This window comes from Aspergillus brunneoviolaceus (assembly GCF_003184695.1).
Source record: "Aspergillus brunneoviolaceus CBS 621.78 unplaced genomic scaffold BO95scaffold_35, whole genome shotgun sequence".
Lineage (NCBI taxonomy): Eukaryota > Fungi > Ascomycota > Eurotiomycetes > Eurotiales > Aspergillaceae > Aspergillus > Aspergillus brunneoviolaceus.
The window spans coordinates 288526-303095 of NW_020290765.1; the positions used below are offsets into that span (position 1 = coordinate 288526).

At 53.7% G+C, this 14570-nt stretch overlaps 4 protein-coding genes across 4 annotated transcripts; 1 reads left to right on the forward strand and 3 right to left on the reverse strand.

Annotated features, from left to right (window-relative positions):
* Positions 1-6326: 6326 nt before the first annotated feature.
* On the reverse strand, positions 6327-8068 carry BO95DRAFT_363465 (CCCH zinc finger protein; the record flags this gene model as incomplete). Its single annotated transcript, XM_025582618.1, has 5 exons — positions 6327-6901; positions 7021-7076; positions 7127-7238; positions 7329-7946; positions 8023-8068. 5 exons carry the CDS (start codon positions 8066-8068, stop codon positions 6327-6329), a joined length of 1407 nt encoding a protein of 468 aa, XP_025442129.1.
* A 283-nt stretch (positions 8069-8351) lies between these two features.
* On the reverse strand, positions 8352-10053 carry BO95DRAFT_443012 (transcription factor IIF subunit TFG2). Its single transcript, XM_025586573.1, has 4 exons — positions 9599-10053; positions 9219-9483; positions 8961-9157; positions 8352-8901 (listed from the first exon to the last, which is right to left on the reverse strand). The coding sequence occupies exons 1-4, from the start codon at positions 9878-9880 to the stop codon at positions 8506-8508; spliced, it is 1140 nt and encodes a 379-aa protein (XP_025442130.1). The 5' UTR covers positions 9881-10053; the 3' UTR covers positions 8352-8505.
* Positions 10054-10646: 593 nt separating this feature from the next.
* Positions 10647-12077, forward strand: BO95DRAFT_514606 (COP9 signalosome complex subunit 4; the record flags this gene model as incomplete). The annotated part of the gene is made up of 2 exons (XM_025591687.1): positions 10647-11984; positions 12045-12077. The coding sequence occupies exons 1-2, from the start codon at positions 10752-10754 to the stop codon at positions 12075-12077; spliced, it is 1266 nt and encodes a 421-aa protein (XP_025442131.1). The 5' UTR covers positions 10647-10751.
* Positions 12078-12814: 737 nt separating this feature from the next.
* BO95DRAFT_137159 (uncharacterized protein) lies at positions 12815-14464 on the reverse strand. The gene is made up of 3 exons (XM_025580556.1): positions 14163-14464; positions 14039-14109; positions 12815-13977 (listed from the first exon to the last, which is right to left on the reverse strand). The coding sequence occupies exons 1-3, from the start codon at positions 14347-14349 to the stop codon at positions 13126-13128; spliced, it is 1110 nt and encodes a 369-aa protein (XP_025442132.1). The 5' UTR covers positions 14350-14464; the 3' UTR covers positions 12815-13125.
* Positions 14465-14570: the final 106 nt, after the last annotated feature.

The window sequence follows — 14570 nt, forward strand, 5'->3', positions numbered from 1 at the left end:
CATCCCATCTTGGTCTCGGTACGGTTTAGCGTGGGTTATTGCAACTGCCCGCTCCGGTTACCGACACGCCCGGTGCATCACACCAGAATGCGACTGCAAAATGCAGACCTGATGCGGAGTCAGGTCTAGAGTACAGTATACATCACAGAACCAGAATCTCAGAGGAAGAATGACGCCGAGTCAGGATCGAGGATACGAAATCCGGGTCAACCGCAGCGAGCGATAACCGAGCTGAGCGGTGGAAGCTACTGAGCCTGTATGCTTGGGGTATCCTCTTTAGGTATACGCACAAGGAGGAAGGGGATACCACGAGACGATGGGGGTTGAGTGAGCTTAATCGCACTCGTCATCTGCATTGTCTATCGCGAGGTACTCGTACTAGGTAATCGGGAGTTACCTCATCTACCCACCTACATACAGTACAGAGGAAGTTTAGTAGAGAGTGATTATGTCATTAGCATTCGTTCCTTGGAACCGTACCTTCCAGTGCATCAAGTCTCCTAACGTACGAGGAACTCCAGAAGCATCACTCTCTACCCAAGCCCCAGAACCCCAACAACCTCCACCCGAAGTTGTCAACACCATGCCTAACAACTCCGTAACTGCTAAGAATAAACCAAACCACCCAAACAACCCAAGACCTCAACCCCTCAGCCCCAAGCCCCAAACCACCGACCCAAACCTACGGTGTCGGACCGTGACCCTGCGCCCCAAACCCAGCAAATTAACCTCGCTACCTAGTATTGTATGTACCTCACCATCTACCACCATTAACCACACTGCAGTCCTTGTACATACCGAAAAAAAGCACAAGTAAGGCATCAGTGCTTTCCTCCAACCCCATCCCATGCGGGGAACACCACTCACCTCATCACATCACTTACCTAGTACTCCGTACCCTTCCCCCTTTCCCTCCCCAAACAGCCTACATCCACTCTTACCCTACAGAATACCCGTACCCATACCATAATCAAGCCGTCACTCCGCTCGGATCGCCAACCGGAATCCCAACTCTCCCTTCCGAGAAAAAAAAAAAGCAGTGCAGTGGCACCGACCACCAATCTGGACCTTGGTCTGGCACCGGGAAAGAGCCACGAGTGAGGCGAGATTGCTGCTGTCTGGGAGCAAGCCTAGGTAGCTTTTGGGTCGAAATGGATGCTGCACGAGGATGGCAGGAAAGGCTAAACCTACATGCGGGCTCGGTTGCAAGACTGTAGGACTTATGTCGTGCATTTGGCATGCTATCCCTGTTCATCCTTGGTTCGTGGGCAGTGAGGGGGTAGGAGTAAAGGTGCAGCTTGTGTGTGGTGTGGTTTGGTTTGTGCTTGGACAGAGGGATGGGGTTGCGCTGTAGTTCTTTTTGATATGGTGGGGTTATGCTGTGCTTTGTTGTTTCTTTCTCGTGGCCCTGATCTTATGCTGTAGGCTCTCGAGGGGACAGGATCTGAAACACGAGGAGGCTATGTTGATGGTGTTTGGCACTGGGGAAATGTGGTAAAGGCTGATTTTGTGGGTGTTTGGGTTGTTAGTACTGTACTGTTGTTGCGTGGGTGCGAATGCTGCATTTTGTGGCGATAGGATTGATACCTTGGAAGGGAGCAGGAACAACATTGTCAGGAGCAACAGCATAGAATCTCTTATCTACTCTTTTATCAATAGTAATAGAACTAGTAGCTACTTCCAAGCACTAAATCACTAACTATCAACTCACTGACTACCAATAGTCATACAGCCTTATAGTCCACCCCCGCACAGCATCAATCCTCACAACATTATCTATCGCCAACCAACAACAACCCGAGGAGAGAGAACGTCATGTTCCCAGGCACTACTATCAATTCACGAGATATTGTACCGCGATACCCGGCCCATCTTACTCATATAGTGCAGCACAACACACATGCAGTACATGCATACACACTACACTTACACTACATCCAAACATACATCCAGACGTACACCCACATGCATCGCAGCTCAGATCCAAGGCAAGAGATAACAGATCCGACTTGCGAATATCAGCCGGTAGCTAGCCAGCTTCCATCCTCCTACACCACCTCTTATCATAGCTCTAGTTTACCCTAGCATACCCTCTATACTGTATCTTCACCACGAGGTGAGTCATAGTACTATGCTGTCAGTAAGGCCCATAACCTTCCCCCTCCCATGATAAAACATCCCCTGCAAACCCAAGTAACAAGTCCCATCCCACATCCTGTCAAAGATGGGGTACATACACACATACAGACCACAAACCCCAAAAACCAAGCGCCAAACATACCCGTGCCAGCAACTAGAAGCCAGCAAACAACGCGCGACATACCTCCTACCACCCTCTAATAGGATGAAATCGTCTAGTCCACATACTGTACGTACCGATCAGATAGTGTAACTACCACCCGACTAACGCAGTATGCACTCACTAACGAAAAGCAAGGCACAAGGTTCCCATCCGTTTCCAACGGCTGCGGGTATGGGGGATGATGAGTTAGTGTTTCAGGTCAAGTCCATCCAGTAGCCCCGCGGGGAGAATGAGAGGCTCGTGATAGGTATCTAGTAGACAGATATGTGAAAGGTTGTTGGTTGTTATGGGTCTGACAAGCGTTGTGTAGGGTACATCGTGGTGGTGGACAGCTACAACCGGCTACTGGAGCTTGCAAGTTCCCCAAACCAACTAAGGATTGCTAAGGTGCCTCGAGAATCGAAAGGATAGGGAATTCGAATTCGAGGGGTCAGTTTGATTCGATGCCTTGTTCTTCGGGTTTATCAAACCGTCGGCTATCAGATATCAATATCGCGAACCTTCGTACGAAGGTCAAGATCGAAGCAAGGCTCTTGTCTGCATCGAAGACTACGGTACAGTACATGATTTGCTGCTCTAAACTGACACAGAGCTTGACCGATTCGCTGCAAGCCCTGCACAAAGCTCGAATGAGGGATCTTCTAGAATGCTTACCTAACCCTGATCCCACCCGTACCTACGGTATGTATCCCGTCGCTTCTCGCGATAATCGCGTGAAGGGCTAGCTATGCACAGTGCCTAGAAGAGAAGAAGGAGGCGGGGAGGGGGCAATCAACAGCTCCTCTCCCTTCTATCGCCATGCACAAACTAATCTCCTGCTCACCCGGTTGCCGTTGCTGCAATGCATACATACATGCACGCACTTACCACCGAAAAAAAGTCCCCGAGATCATCTTCTGCAACACCACAACCATACCACACAGTAAAAAGGACTGATGCCAGATTCGCCCTCTCTCCCCACCTCGTGTGCCACTCCCCTCCCCACCAAAGACAAATCACAATCCGACAACGCACAAGAAAAACCCCCCCAAAGCTCCCAATCGGATGTGGTAGTCGGTGAACATGAAACACGACCAAGGCGAGTGTTCTCCGAGCGGTAGGCAGGAGATTTTTGGAGGTGCAGATGGGGAAGCATCGAAACCAAAGGAGGGAGGGAGGTGAACAGGTACGGTGTGCGTGCGTGGTGGGTATACAACGGAATAAAGTGTGGGGACCTGGTTCCTGGATGAAATAGGCCGTGCGTGTGTGGCGTACGTAAAGAGAAGCGGTCGAACAAAGTTTCCGCCGTCAAAAAAGTCGCCATCGCGGAAAGGAGATCACCGTCCCCGGCATTATATTCAGGACATAATCTCGGTGACAGCCACTGTTCCGGGTAATTGCTCGGCGGAATGAAATTCCTAGAGATGTCATTCTGGCGGTGTACAGTACAAAGGGCCGGCGGGAGCCCCAATTGGGAATGTTTAACGGTGGAGCTGGAGCGCTTGATGTCAAGGCAGACGGGATATCCCAAGTAAACCGCCTTTCTCGAAGCAAATGGGTATCAGTATCATAGTGGATATTCTAAAGCTCCGTGGGCACTTTGCGTCAAGTCCGATTGTCACGATGTAAGTAACCACACATCCCCGTGGCAGATCAACAACCACGCACGGGAGAAAACCCTCATAAGTCAATTAGTGCGAATGGGCGATCAAACCCGCCTGCAACGCTTATCCCGATCAGCAGAGCCGTCCGGTTATTAGCTATGCTAGGATTCAAGTCGGGAAAGAGGTCAGTAGCCCGGTTGTTGCTCGGTTGCTTTGGAAATGATTGGCCGTAAATCAAGAATGTGATTGCATGATGTGATTGTTGCCCAACGCGGTAGCTACCGATACCTACCTACTAGTCACGGCGTAGGGCAGAGCAGCCATTGACCGGCATTACTATGTACATCGTAAGCCCCAAGTTCTAGGAAAATGCGAAGCATTGGTGGTGAGGTCCTTGAAACATCTGCACTCCGGGCATGGTTGCAATGGATGACACCAGGGACGAACACTAATGACAGGAAGTGTCCGTTCATCCACGGAGGTGTGTTTTGACCTGACCTTCTCCTTTCTCATAGGCCAATAATTCATGACTACTGTGTAGCATCAGCCTTGAACGAAGCAAGGTAGAGAGCTTGCGGAGTGTTTCAAACTGACCTGATCTACGTGTAACCACGAATCACGGTTCGTCTGAGCGGGTCCGACAGTGAGGTCAAAGGTATCAGAACCACGCGAGATAGAGGTTCAGTCAGCCCGACGGATGAATCGGTAGGTACCAGGAACAGTAGAGGATGACGGAGGCAAGCGCAGCGAGGATGGAGAAAAGAGGAGCAGCACGATGTGGACCGAGTCAGCACATCCCTCAGGTCCCACTTCCCCCTATCGGAAGAGAGTCGATATTTCCCCCCAGGAAGTTAGTGAACGAGGTCCTGCAGTTTCAGGTTCTATTTCCCGGGAACCAAGGAAAGAAGGAAGCTATTCGGTATTGACCGGAAGAATGACGATTGGCGGGGTAGCAGCTTTGTCCCCAATGAGCGGTGATGAGAAAGAGCTGAAGGAAAAAAGGAGAGAAGCCAGAACAGAAGTAGCAGCAGCAGCAGCAGCAGACAGAAAGAATCAGGCACGGATTTGGCTGCATTGCTGCATTGCTGCATGGACCAGGGGGATCGGATCGCCTTGTCATGCAGCACAACATGTGTGATTTAGTGTGTGCGCTATGCGCTTGTTGCGGTGGGCGTTCGGACCGCCTCTTGCTCCTCACTCACGGTCTGTAGGATCGTTATTGAGTGACCGACAGACTGACTGACTCCCTATGCAGGTGCGGTGTGAGACGATTCCCCACGGATACTGCATCCAGCTTCCGTGGAACATCGGATGGCCACCAGCCCACCAGCAGATCAACGCCTTGCAAACATGAAACAGTCCCTCTTCTTACCCCAAGAACACGCGGTCACCGTCTGACGGACTGGAGCAGCGCGCGTTAGGTAGGAATAGCAAAATCTACCCAGACGAAAGGCCTTACCCCCGGATTCAAATGAGCATCAGATGAAGCAACCAGTGATGCGGCGAGATTGCCAGGAAGAGTCCATCACCGTTGGTTGCAGCATCTCTTCACCGACCTGGGAGGAGAGAATGGGCCCCTGGTTCGTTTGGAGAGATAGGAAGGAGGAAAAGATAGGGAAGGGAGCCTGCATTGCATTGCATGTTCCTCGGTTGCGGATCCACGGGGTGTGGGTTTGAATGTGGATGTGGATGTGGATGTGGAGGGGGTTATGGGAATGGGGTTTGACACTGCATAGATACTTATTCGAATGCTTTATTAGGGGTTAATTAGCTGGGTTAATGGAAATTGACCCAGTAGCTAGCTGGAAGTTAAGTCAGGGAAGATAAGGTAGCTAACCCAAATTACCTGATGATCACCGACTATTCACTCGGTCGAGTGACTCACTGATGGGTACTGCCTGATCTCCCCTCCCTCCGCCCCCCTGGCTCATGATGCTGTATGTACTGGGGAGGTGCAGTACGGACTAAATCAGACATGAAGATCGAAGCAGAGCAGTGTGGATGGTCCTGCACCGCGGGGATTTCTCCCTTCCTTCATTCGTTCCTCACCATAGTCAAGTGCTACACTGTACTCACCTGGAGACACGATCATAGGGAGTACAATATTCAATGCTCGCCCAATTCAAGTCCAAAGCACAGTCTCATTTCTATCTTCAATCAATTGACATACGAAACATCCTGAGGAGGGGTATCATTGCCTGCAACTGGTACACGACAGACGGTCCATGAGGTATCAAAAAACTTATTCCAAAGCAAGTCTGATTTCACTGTCTCCATTCCTTGTTTTTGTTTCTTCTTGCATCCCAGTTTCACTTTCTTTTTTTTTTCTTCACTTCGTCTTGTTTCAGATTCTGCCAGCGATCCTATTCAATTCCATACTATCACAGCCAAGTGTCAATTACAGAACTGCTACGGGTGTCAGTGGGCAAAAGGGTGAACAATTAGAGGGGGACAAAGTCCTGCTGCCGCGCGAGGTCACCAATGTCATCCCCGGCAGCAGCGACGAGCTCCGGCTCATCGTCGTCGAGATCGTCCGAGTCGACGTCATCCGAGTCGATTGCGTCGTATTCTTCGTCATCGCTGGAGGCGTCCGACTCCTCGTCATCATCGTCGCCCTCAGTCTTGGTGGCGGCATTCTTCCTAATCTGCCCTGCGCGGTCGACATGGGGCAATCGGCAGTTTTTCTTATGGCACACGCCCGTGTTGGCGTAGTCGGGACACTCGTGCACGTGTCGTTGGTCGCACTCGGCGCCTTTCTCGCAGTATCCTAGGATGGCAAAGTCTCTGCACACAGGAGCGCCAGGTGTCACCCTAACATGGGCGTAGCGACACTCGGGGTTTGCGCAGCGCCCGCGAAGAAAATGCACACATGCAGGGGATCGGTGGGGCGAAGGCTCATGGGAGAGATCGCAACTCATACCTGAGTTGCATTTACCAGTCTGAAGAAAGTCCTTGCAAATGGCGACTTTGTGAGGGTCGTGCGTGTAGGGACACAAGGGTCCTTTGTAGCAACTGCCTAAAATCATCCGATACGCAGTCTGGTTAGCACTCATCCAAGGCAAGCAGACGGGAAAGGGAAGGGGGGCAAAGGGATAATAGGCGGCCGAAAGCCTATCGTGGGGAAAGTGTCGGTACCCGTAGTAGTAAATCGCTGGCACAGAGCGTCCTTCTTCTTAATCGCCATCGGCTTTCTGTAATACATGTGAGTGCAAGCACATAATGTTCAGCACAAGACAGTCACCTTTTCGACGTAACGGCACCCAGCCGGTGCAGGTTACCATTTTTGCTGCGCACAAAGACCACTCCAGCGATCGTGACTCTCTTGGGCGTGTTGTTGGCTGTGTTCGGATCATCTACCATCGGTAAGCCAGCTCTCGTACACAGGGGGGAGCATCCTCAGACAGAGAGAAAGAAACCAAAAATCCGGAAATAGAAACACGCACCAGACACTCTGATTAATTTACTTCCGCCGCGCGCAACTCGGAAGGGCACCTCGTTGACCAGAACCTGGTATTCCGCACCCGGCTCACCCGCGGCAACGGCGGTAGCAGTGGTAGCAACCTGCGGCGGGGCGCCGAACCCCGACGGTTGATACATCCGACCATGGCCCTGCGCATACCGTAGCACTCTGGCCTGCTCGATCTGAGCCTTCTTCTGCGACTTTGCCTTGCGGCTCGCCTCCATCGCCTTGGCGCGCGACTGAGCCTCCTTGTCGTAAATGGCCGAGTTGATCAACTGCATGTGCCGGTCGCGCTTCGCCACCCATTTGTTGTTGTTGGTGGTGGTGCTGCTGCTGGCTTCCCCTTCAGTATCCGCCCCGACTCCCGCAGAAGGCGTTGAGCCGGGGGTTCCCGAAGCCGTGGTGGTGTTGTTGAGGATGAGCGTTCGGTGGCGGTGGGGGGCAGCGACAGGGCGGCCGCCGCGGGGGTGGTACTGTCGGCCGCGATACGGTGCCCAGCCTCGTCCCCGCGATGGCACATGCCGTGATGCATATTGGCCGGCGGGGATTTCGCTGGTGTAAGGGGACTCGGTGTGTTGGTTTTTATGTCGGTTGATCTGGCCTGGTGTCGAGGGGTTTAGCGGGTTGCAGCTGGATGAGGGCGCTCGCGCGCAAGGATGAATGAAGCTCCGGCTTACCAGCAAGCTGGCTGATCTTAGCCATGAGATCTTGATCTTCTGTCATGGTGATGAAGTCAAATCACCGGTCGCGTTAGAAAGTCTCTGTGAGATTAGGGTGTTGTCTGTTTTTGAAAGGTTGGTTGAGTCGTGAAAGGGAGTCAAGCTACTGAGCGTGTTGTTGATATGGGAGAGTGAGTGACGAAAGCCGTCAGCGGCAAATGAGTCACGTGATTGCGTCATTCAACCGTGTAGAAGCAGCATGTACATGGCAAGAATGTTGATCCTCGCTGGGCCAAGGTGGCTGGCCTTACTTGAAGTCTACTTAAGTATTGTGATACAATGAGAATCGATAACTGGTATGTGATGGGTGAGCCAGTGGTCTAAACCCTCACTAGATGTATCTAAAACAAATCTGTATGAAAAGCATCACTCCAGTAACCCAAAAGAGAGTGAAAGAAGAGAGAAAACGCCATGGCCTATGCAAGATACATCCCGTGCTCTTTAGACAACATTCTCAAACTGTGCATCGTCATTATCAGTCACCATTCCCGACGCCATCGGATCATCCTCCGAGGCTTCATCAAAGTTATAGTCGAGACCAGGAGGAAGCTCCTCCTTGGCATTGCCATAGGCCATCGCGGTCGCATAGTTGCTCTCCTTGAATTCCGGCTTGAGCTCCCAGGTCATCGCAAAGTCTCCCGACTTGACCAAATGAGCCACCAACTCCAAAGTTTGCTTGAGATATGCCTCAGGCTGTCGTAGCCGGGCCTTGAGCGTCTTAAAAGGCCAGTACTTGTACTCGCGGAAGGCCTGGTAGATGAGATCCAGCAGCTCGTTCTGCGGCATACGCGTGGTTTTGTTCTCCTGGGCCTTGAGCTTGGCGGGCTTGGTAGCTTGCTGATCGGTGATTTAGCATAAGATCTGCATACAAGAAATTCAGTATATCCACAACTTACCACAAATGCACCCTTGTCGCTCGGCAGCGCATTCCGCGACTGGAGTAGTTTGCCCGGAATCTTATCGATGAAGACGGTCTCACGCTTGGGTTTCAGCGCCTCCATTGCCTTCTTTTCCGACAACATTCGGAATTCCTCGTTCTCAACCGGCAGGCAGTTAAACTCTTCCCCAATACTACCAACCAGCGCCGTTTGTTCTAGTGTCCGTGTAAGCGACCACAACATCAAGCCCGGCACCTCCCCCCGGAGAATACATACTAGGCACAGTCTTGCGCACGTAGGGCTCCCACTTCTTCTTGCGCTCCTTCTTCTTCATCTCGCGCTTCATCGACTCGTACAGCGCGGAGCGGGCCTCGCCGAAGACCACCATGCGATTTTCCTGGCCGGGGATATCTCGTTCCGTAAAGAGGTAGGTGTTTTGCGTCGAGTGCGACGTGATTTCCGTGTTTATCGTCTGTCGCTGCAGGATATAATCTTTGGGGATTTCGCGGTTATCGTCTCGCTCGGGGATGCGCAAACTGACCTACAAGGCGAGAGAAGCCCGGTGGTTAGCTCATGCGCGATTCATTCCCGACACCAAGCTATCCCGAGAGGGGAAATCAAGCTCAATCCGGATCTTCTACGGGATGGTCGCTTACTCGTTTGATATCGTTCGGCGTCCCTTCCACTCTCATCGTTCCGATCTGAACCTCCTCGTCGTCGTCCAGGTTGTTGGTTATGTTCGACCAATGCTCCCATAGCGACCGGGGCAGGCGCGAGAGCCATACGCTCCGCTGCGCCTGCGAGAAATCGAGATCGCCGGCATCTTCGTACAGGTCCTCGTCGTCGATGTCGGCGAGGACGGTGTCTTTGCTCTCGGGGTCGGGTTTGATGTATGGCGCCGTCTGAGCGTCTGGATCCTGCTTGATTTGGGGAACCATGACGCCAGACAAGTGGGTTGTTGCGGTGGCGCGAGATGTCGGGGAGGATCACTCAGGCGGCAGTTCACGAAGGCGAGGGCGTCTTAATTTCGAGATTGAGCGACATTCAATGCAGTATCCGGGAAAGTGGTGAGAAAGGTGGACGAGGGGGAAGAGTGAGAGTTAATTGATGGGGGGAGGTTGCATGCTTCGGTCTCTTTCTTTCTCTCCGCTTTGCAGTTCAACGGGCGGGCGGGTTTCAAGGCGGTGTGGCAAACCCTGGGGGGTGAATGGTAGAAACACTCCAGCCTGTGTTTAGAAGCTTTATTGAGTTCTTTGTTTAGACTTAAGTTCAGTGTTCTTAACTTATTCTTTGTTTCGGTTCACAGATGCGGTAGAACAAACTTAGTGAGGAATAGCATTTCCTGTTTCATGATTACTAGCTGCATGAGACATCTGGGTAGATGCCTGGAAGTGATTGAAGGTAAGACTGATTGATAGAAGTAACACAATCCTGCATTAGATTCCGGTAAGGTGACCATCCCAGCTATGACAGCACCTTAGCAAGCTCTTGACCTCTCGCACATGCCCCTCCAGGTGCAATTCGATGAGGAATGGGCTAATTGAACTGTCAATCTGAAGGGTGAAGACCGTGGTGTGTTATGCCTTAATCAGAGCTGAGCAAACCAACCTCACAGGGCCGAGCCGCTTATCGATAAGCGATCCTCCACCTCCAGCTTCCATCACCGACGTCTGCCATCGACAGAGCAACATATCCAATCTGCCACGACATTTATGCCAACACTCCAACAGTCTTTTTAACAGCACTCCTAAACTGTGACAAATACTATCCCATCCCACCCCTGACAAACCCCTCTCGACATCCCCCACCATGGCCTCCCAAAAACTCACCTCCGCATTATCGGAGATCGAAGCCTCGACCAACACGCCCACCAAGCTCCAACAATACACCAACCTACTCACCGAGCTCGTCAACACAACCCCACCCGCCCAACTGCCCCAAGACCTCATCGCCTACCTGGACTCGATCCTCAGCGAAAGCCTCAGCATCGTAGCCGCCCGGCCCCTCCTCGACCTCTTCGTCACCCTCCTCCGGCCGCTCCCGTCGGAGACCAAAATCACCGTCGGCCAACACGCCGTGACGCTGCTGCAGTCGCGCTCGACCTCCGTCGAGGAGCAAGACGCCTCGATCCGGGAGATCCTGGCGGACGCGTACGAGGCGGAAGAAGACTACATCGCGGCGGCGCGGGCGCTGCAGGGGATCCACATCGATAGCTCGCAGCGGCAGGTGACGGACCTGTCGAAGGTGCGGCTGTGGATCCGGATCGTGCGGCTGTACCTGGAGGAGGACGACACGACGAGCGCGGAGGCCGTCCTCAACCGGATCAAGAACCTGCCGACCAAGATCGCGGACCCGGAGCTGAAACTGCACTTCAAGCTGGCGCAGGCGCGCATCTTCGACGCCCGCCGGCGGTTCCTCGACGCCAGCCAGGAGTACTTCGGCGTGAGTCTGGCGGCCGGCCTCGTGGACGAGTCGGACCGGCTGCACGCGCTGGCGGCCGCCATCCGCTGCGCGGTGCTGGCGCCCGCGGGGCCCCAGCGCGCCCGCCTGCTGGGCACCCTGTACAAGGACGAGCGCGCCACCTCGGTCGACGAGTTCGCCATCCTCGAGAAGATGTTCCTCGATCGCTTGCTCGTGCCCGCCGAGGTCGCCGCCTTCGCCCTGCGCTTGGCCCCCCACCAGCTGGCCGTCACCGCCGATGGCTCCACCGTGCTGGATAAGGCCGTCGTCGAGCACAACCTTGTTGCGGCGAGTAAGCTCTACGAGAACATCACCACGGATGCGTTGGCCGTGATCCTGGGGCTGCAGGGGAGCGGCGAGTTCACGGCGGGCGAGAAGGCCGAGGCGTATGCGGCGCGCATGGTCGAGCAGGGTCGCTTGAAGGGGACTATCGATCAGATCGACGGGGTCATTCACTTCGAGGCCGCGGCCGGGTCGTCGTCGGTCGCCTTCGGGAGGCACATTCGGCAGTGGGATGCGGGCGTGCAGAGTCTGGCGGAGGATGTCGAGCGCGTGGCTACGAGTATTACGGAGGCGTTTCCGGTAGGTGGGCCTGTTTCTTGTTGGAAGAGCATGGGGCAGGAGTGCTAACTTTGAGTCTAGGAGTTTGCCGCTGAGCAGGCGGCGGTGCATTGAGGGTGCTCGGTTAATTATGGGCGCAGTACGGTCTTCAAAGGGACTCTTTTCAGGTGGTCACATGAGAATCTCTTCCGGCTGAGAGGTAGGGTCAGAAACATGGAGTTCTATCAGATGGAAAAGAGCTGGATGGTGGGAAAGGGAAAAAAATACAATAAGTCATAATCTTCGTTGCAGTCATTAGCGTTCGTCTATTCTAAGTTTTCTGTTCTATGAAATCGACAAGTTGAAAGCAAAGAGTGTGTCAAGGTAGAAGAGGAGCGTAGTAGATCCCTGCTACCTCATTTGGGGGTACTGTGTCTTTTCCCTCCGCCTTGAATGTGAACACAGCCGAGGAAATCCGCCCTCTGGTCCGAGGGGTTCTGTCCAAAGGAAGCATACTCCTCCGTCCTCGCCATAGGGTATACCACGATCCAGCCTCAAGCATCGCTTATCCTCGCCGGACCATCTCACCTCAGTGAGCTCGTACAGAGGCAGGAACGGAAGGCATCACCACCCACTGCTCCATTCACTCCACCCACTCACCATTCACCACCCAAACACCCCACCAAATCTTATCAGATCACCATCACCATCACCACCAAAATCCCCTCCCACATGGCAACCCCCTCACGTCCCAACAAAAGACACGTCTCCAGCCCTAAAAGTGGATTTTCGTGATACATTCATATCTCGCCAGCACCAGCACACCTGATTGGGCCCCCCGACGCGTCCACACGTCCCAAGTGACACAGCCAGGAGCTTCAGCCCTAGGGGTGGATTTTCGTGATCGGTTGACATCTCGACGCAGCGCGGGAGCTGATTGGATGCAAGGTGTTTCAGACCCCTGGCGACGCGAACCGGGTAACACGGTTCAGCCTTATATGTGGATTTTCGTGATGGGATTGACATCTCGACACTGACGCCATGAGGGCAGATGGCGCGGTAACCCATGCGTGATCAGTGATGCCGTTTCTGTCTCGGGTGTTGCGCCTGGGTGCTGACTGGTTCGTTGAAAGTTTTAGCCGAGGTTGCTGGGTTGAGGTTCTAGCGAAGTCTGCAAGGTCTCTTATGCACGACCGTTCGAGCTATCCTCGCTGATCTTGATATCCGTGCGCACGGTAATGTCCATGGGGTGGTGGTGGTGGTTGTAGTGGTTCGGCGCGAAGATGGACGAGGTTGAGCCGTCGCGCTCGTCGGTCGAGGTGGAGCGCGAGCCGAGGCCTTCTTCCATTTTGTAGAAGTCGGAGGCTGCCGCCGCCGCCGCCGCAGCAGCACCGCTAGGGGATGACTTGGCGCCGGTGGAGACGACGAACTGCGAGGTGCTGACGTCGGTGGGGATGTAGTAAGGGGCGGAGCGGTAGCGGCGGTGGCTGGGGACCTTGAAGCGCGGGAACAGGCCGCGGATGATGGGCAGACACGAGCAGATGAGCCCGATGGAGGGCTCGACGTGGGTCCACAGCGTGGCTTGGTAGACGGTGTAGGTGGTGTCGGCGTTGTCGATCCAGAAGAGGACGACGATCCGGTAGATGCTGGCGAAGCAGACGAAGGCGCCCAGCGCGAACACCCCGTTCAGCGCCAGCTTGTCCTGCCAGGCGCGGTGTAGCCCCCAGATCATCGGGATCGGAAGCACCAAGATCACAAAGTCCATCAGCACGTTGAACGCCTGGTTCGTGATGATCAGCGTCATCCCGTCCAGGCATTGCCCGGCTACGCTGTGGTCCCAGTAGGCGCGCAGCGGCCGGCACTGCAGCGCGCAGGCCAGGAAGATGGCGATCCCCCACAGGGTGATCAGGATGTTGATCCCCAGGGTGATCCATTGGAAGGGCTTGGTTGTGAAGACCCGGCGGTAGAAACAGATGATCGAGATTTTGATGGCCGGGCAGAGGAGGAAGTAGGTGAATTGGTTGGCCAGGAAGATCTATGTGTTCGGGCGGTCAGTTGCTTGATCGGGTGTCTGTAGATAGGACAGATGGGTTTACCTTGTAGAAGTTCATCATGGTGTCAACATTCAGGCTGTTTTGGTGGGCTCCGTTGCCTCCGATGGTCACCCCTGGGTGTGAGGTTAGCGGGCTTTCGAGGTGATGGCAGCGTCGCTCGACTTACAGAGCCCCAGTTCGATCAGCATGCCGAGGAGGAGTATAATTGACGCAAAGGAAAGATAGTCGTCAACGCCAAAGCGTACTCGTCGCTTCAGTCTGGCGAACGCACGCAGTATGACTGCAATAAAGGAGAGACCGACCAGCACCGACACGATGCATATCATCTCCTTCCCTCTCGCAGTGAGGACCATGGTGGATGTATTGGCAAAAGGTTTATAGTTGGATGAAGAGATTGGATTTGGGTAAAATGAATGACTGGGTATATGTTTAAGTGAAATGTGACAATCACAACATCATTGATTGAGTATGTACACGGGGGTGGATCCTAGGCCCCAGCAGTGGTATCAACGCCTCAGAAAAGTGTTGTAGCGATCCCAGATATTGACGATCGATATGAGGGCCACCCCCAGGT

Coding starts and splice junctions, on each gene's coding strand:
- BO95DRAFT_137159 (XM_025580556.1), bottom strand. CDS start 14,349: ATGGTCCTCACTGCGAGAGGGAAGGAGATGATATGCATCGTGTCGGTG. Junction 14,110..14,162: donor GCTGATCGAACTGGGGCTCT/GTAAGTCGAGCG, acceptor CCTCACACCCAG/GGGTGACCATCGGAGGCAAC. Junction 13,978..14,038: donor CCATGATGAACTTCTACAAG/GTAAACCCATCT, acceptor CCGAACACATAG/ATCTTCCTGGCCAACCAATT.
- BO95DRAFT_443012 (XM_025586573.1), bottom strand. CDS start 9,880: ATGGTTCCCCAAATCAAGCAGGATCCAGACGCTCAGACGGCGCCATAC. Junction 9,484..9,598: donor CGCCGAACGATATCAAACGA/GTAAGCGACCAT, acceptor CTCGCCTTGTAG/GTCAGTTTGCGCATCCCCGA. Junction 8,902..8,960: donor GCGACAAGGGTGCATTTGTG/GTAAGTTGTGGA, acceptor ATCACCGATCAG/CAAGCTACCAAGCCCGCCAA.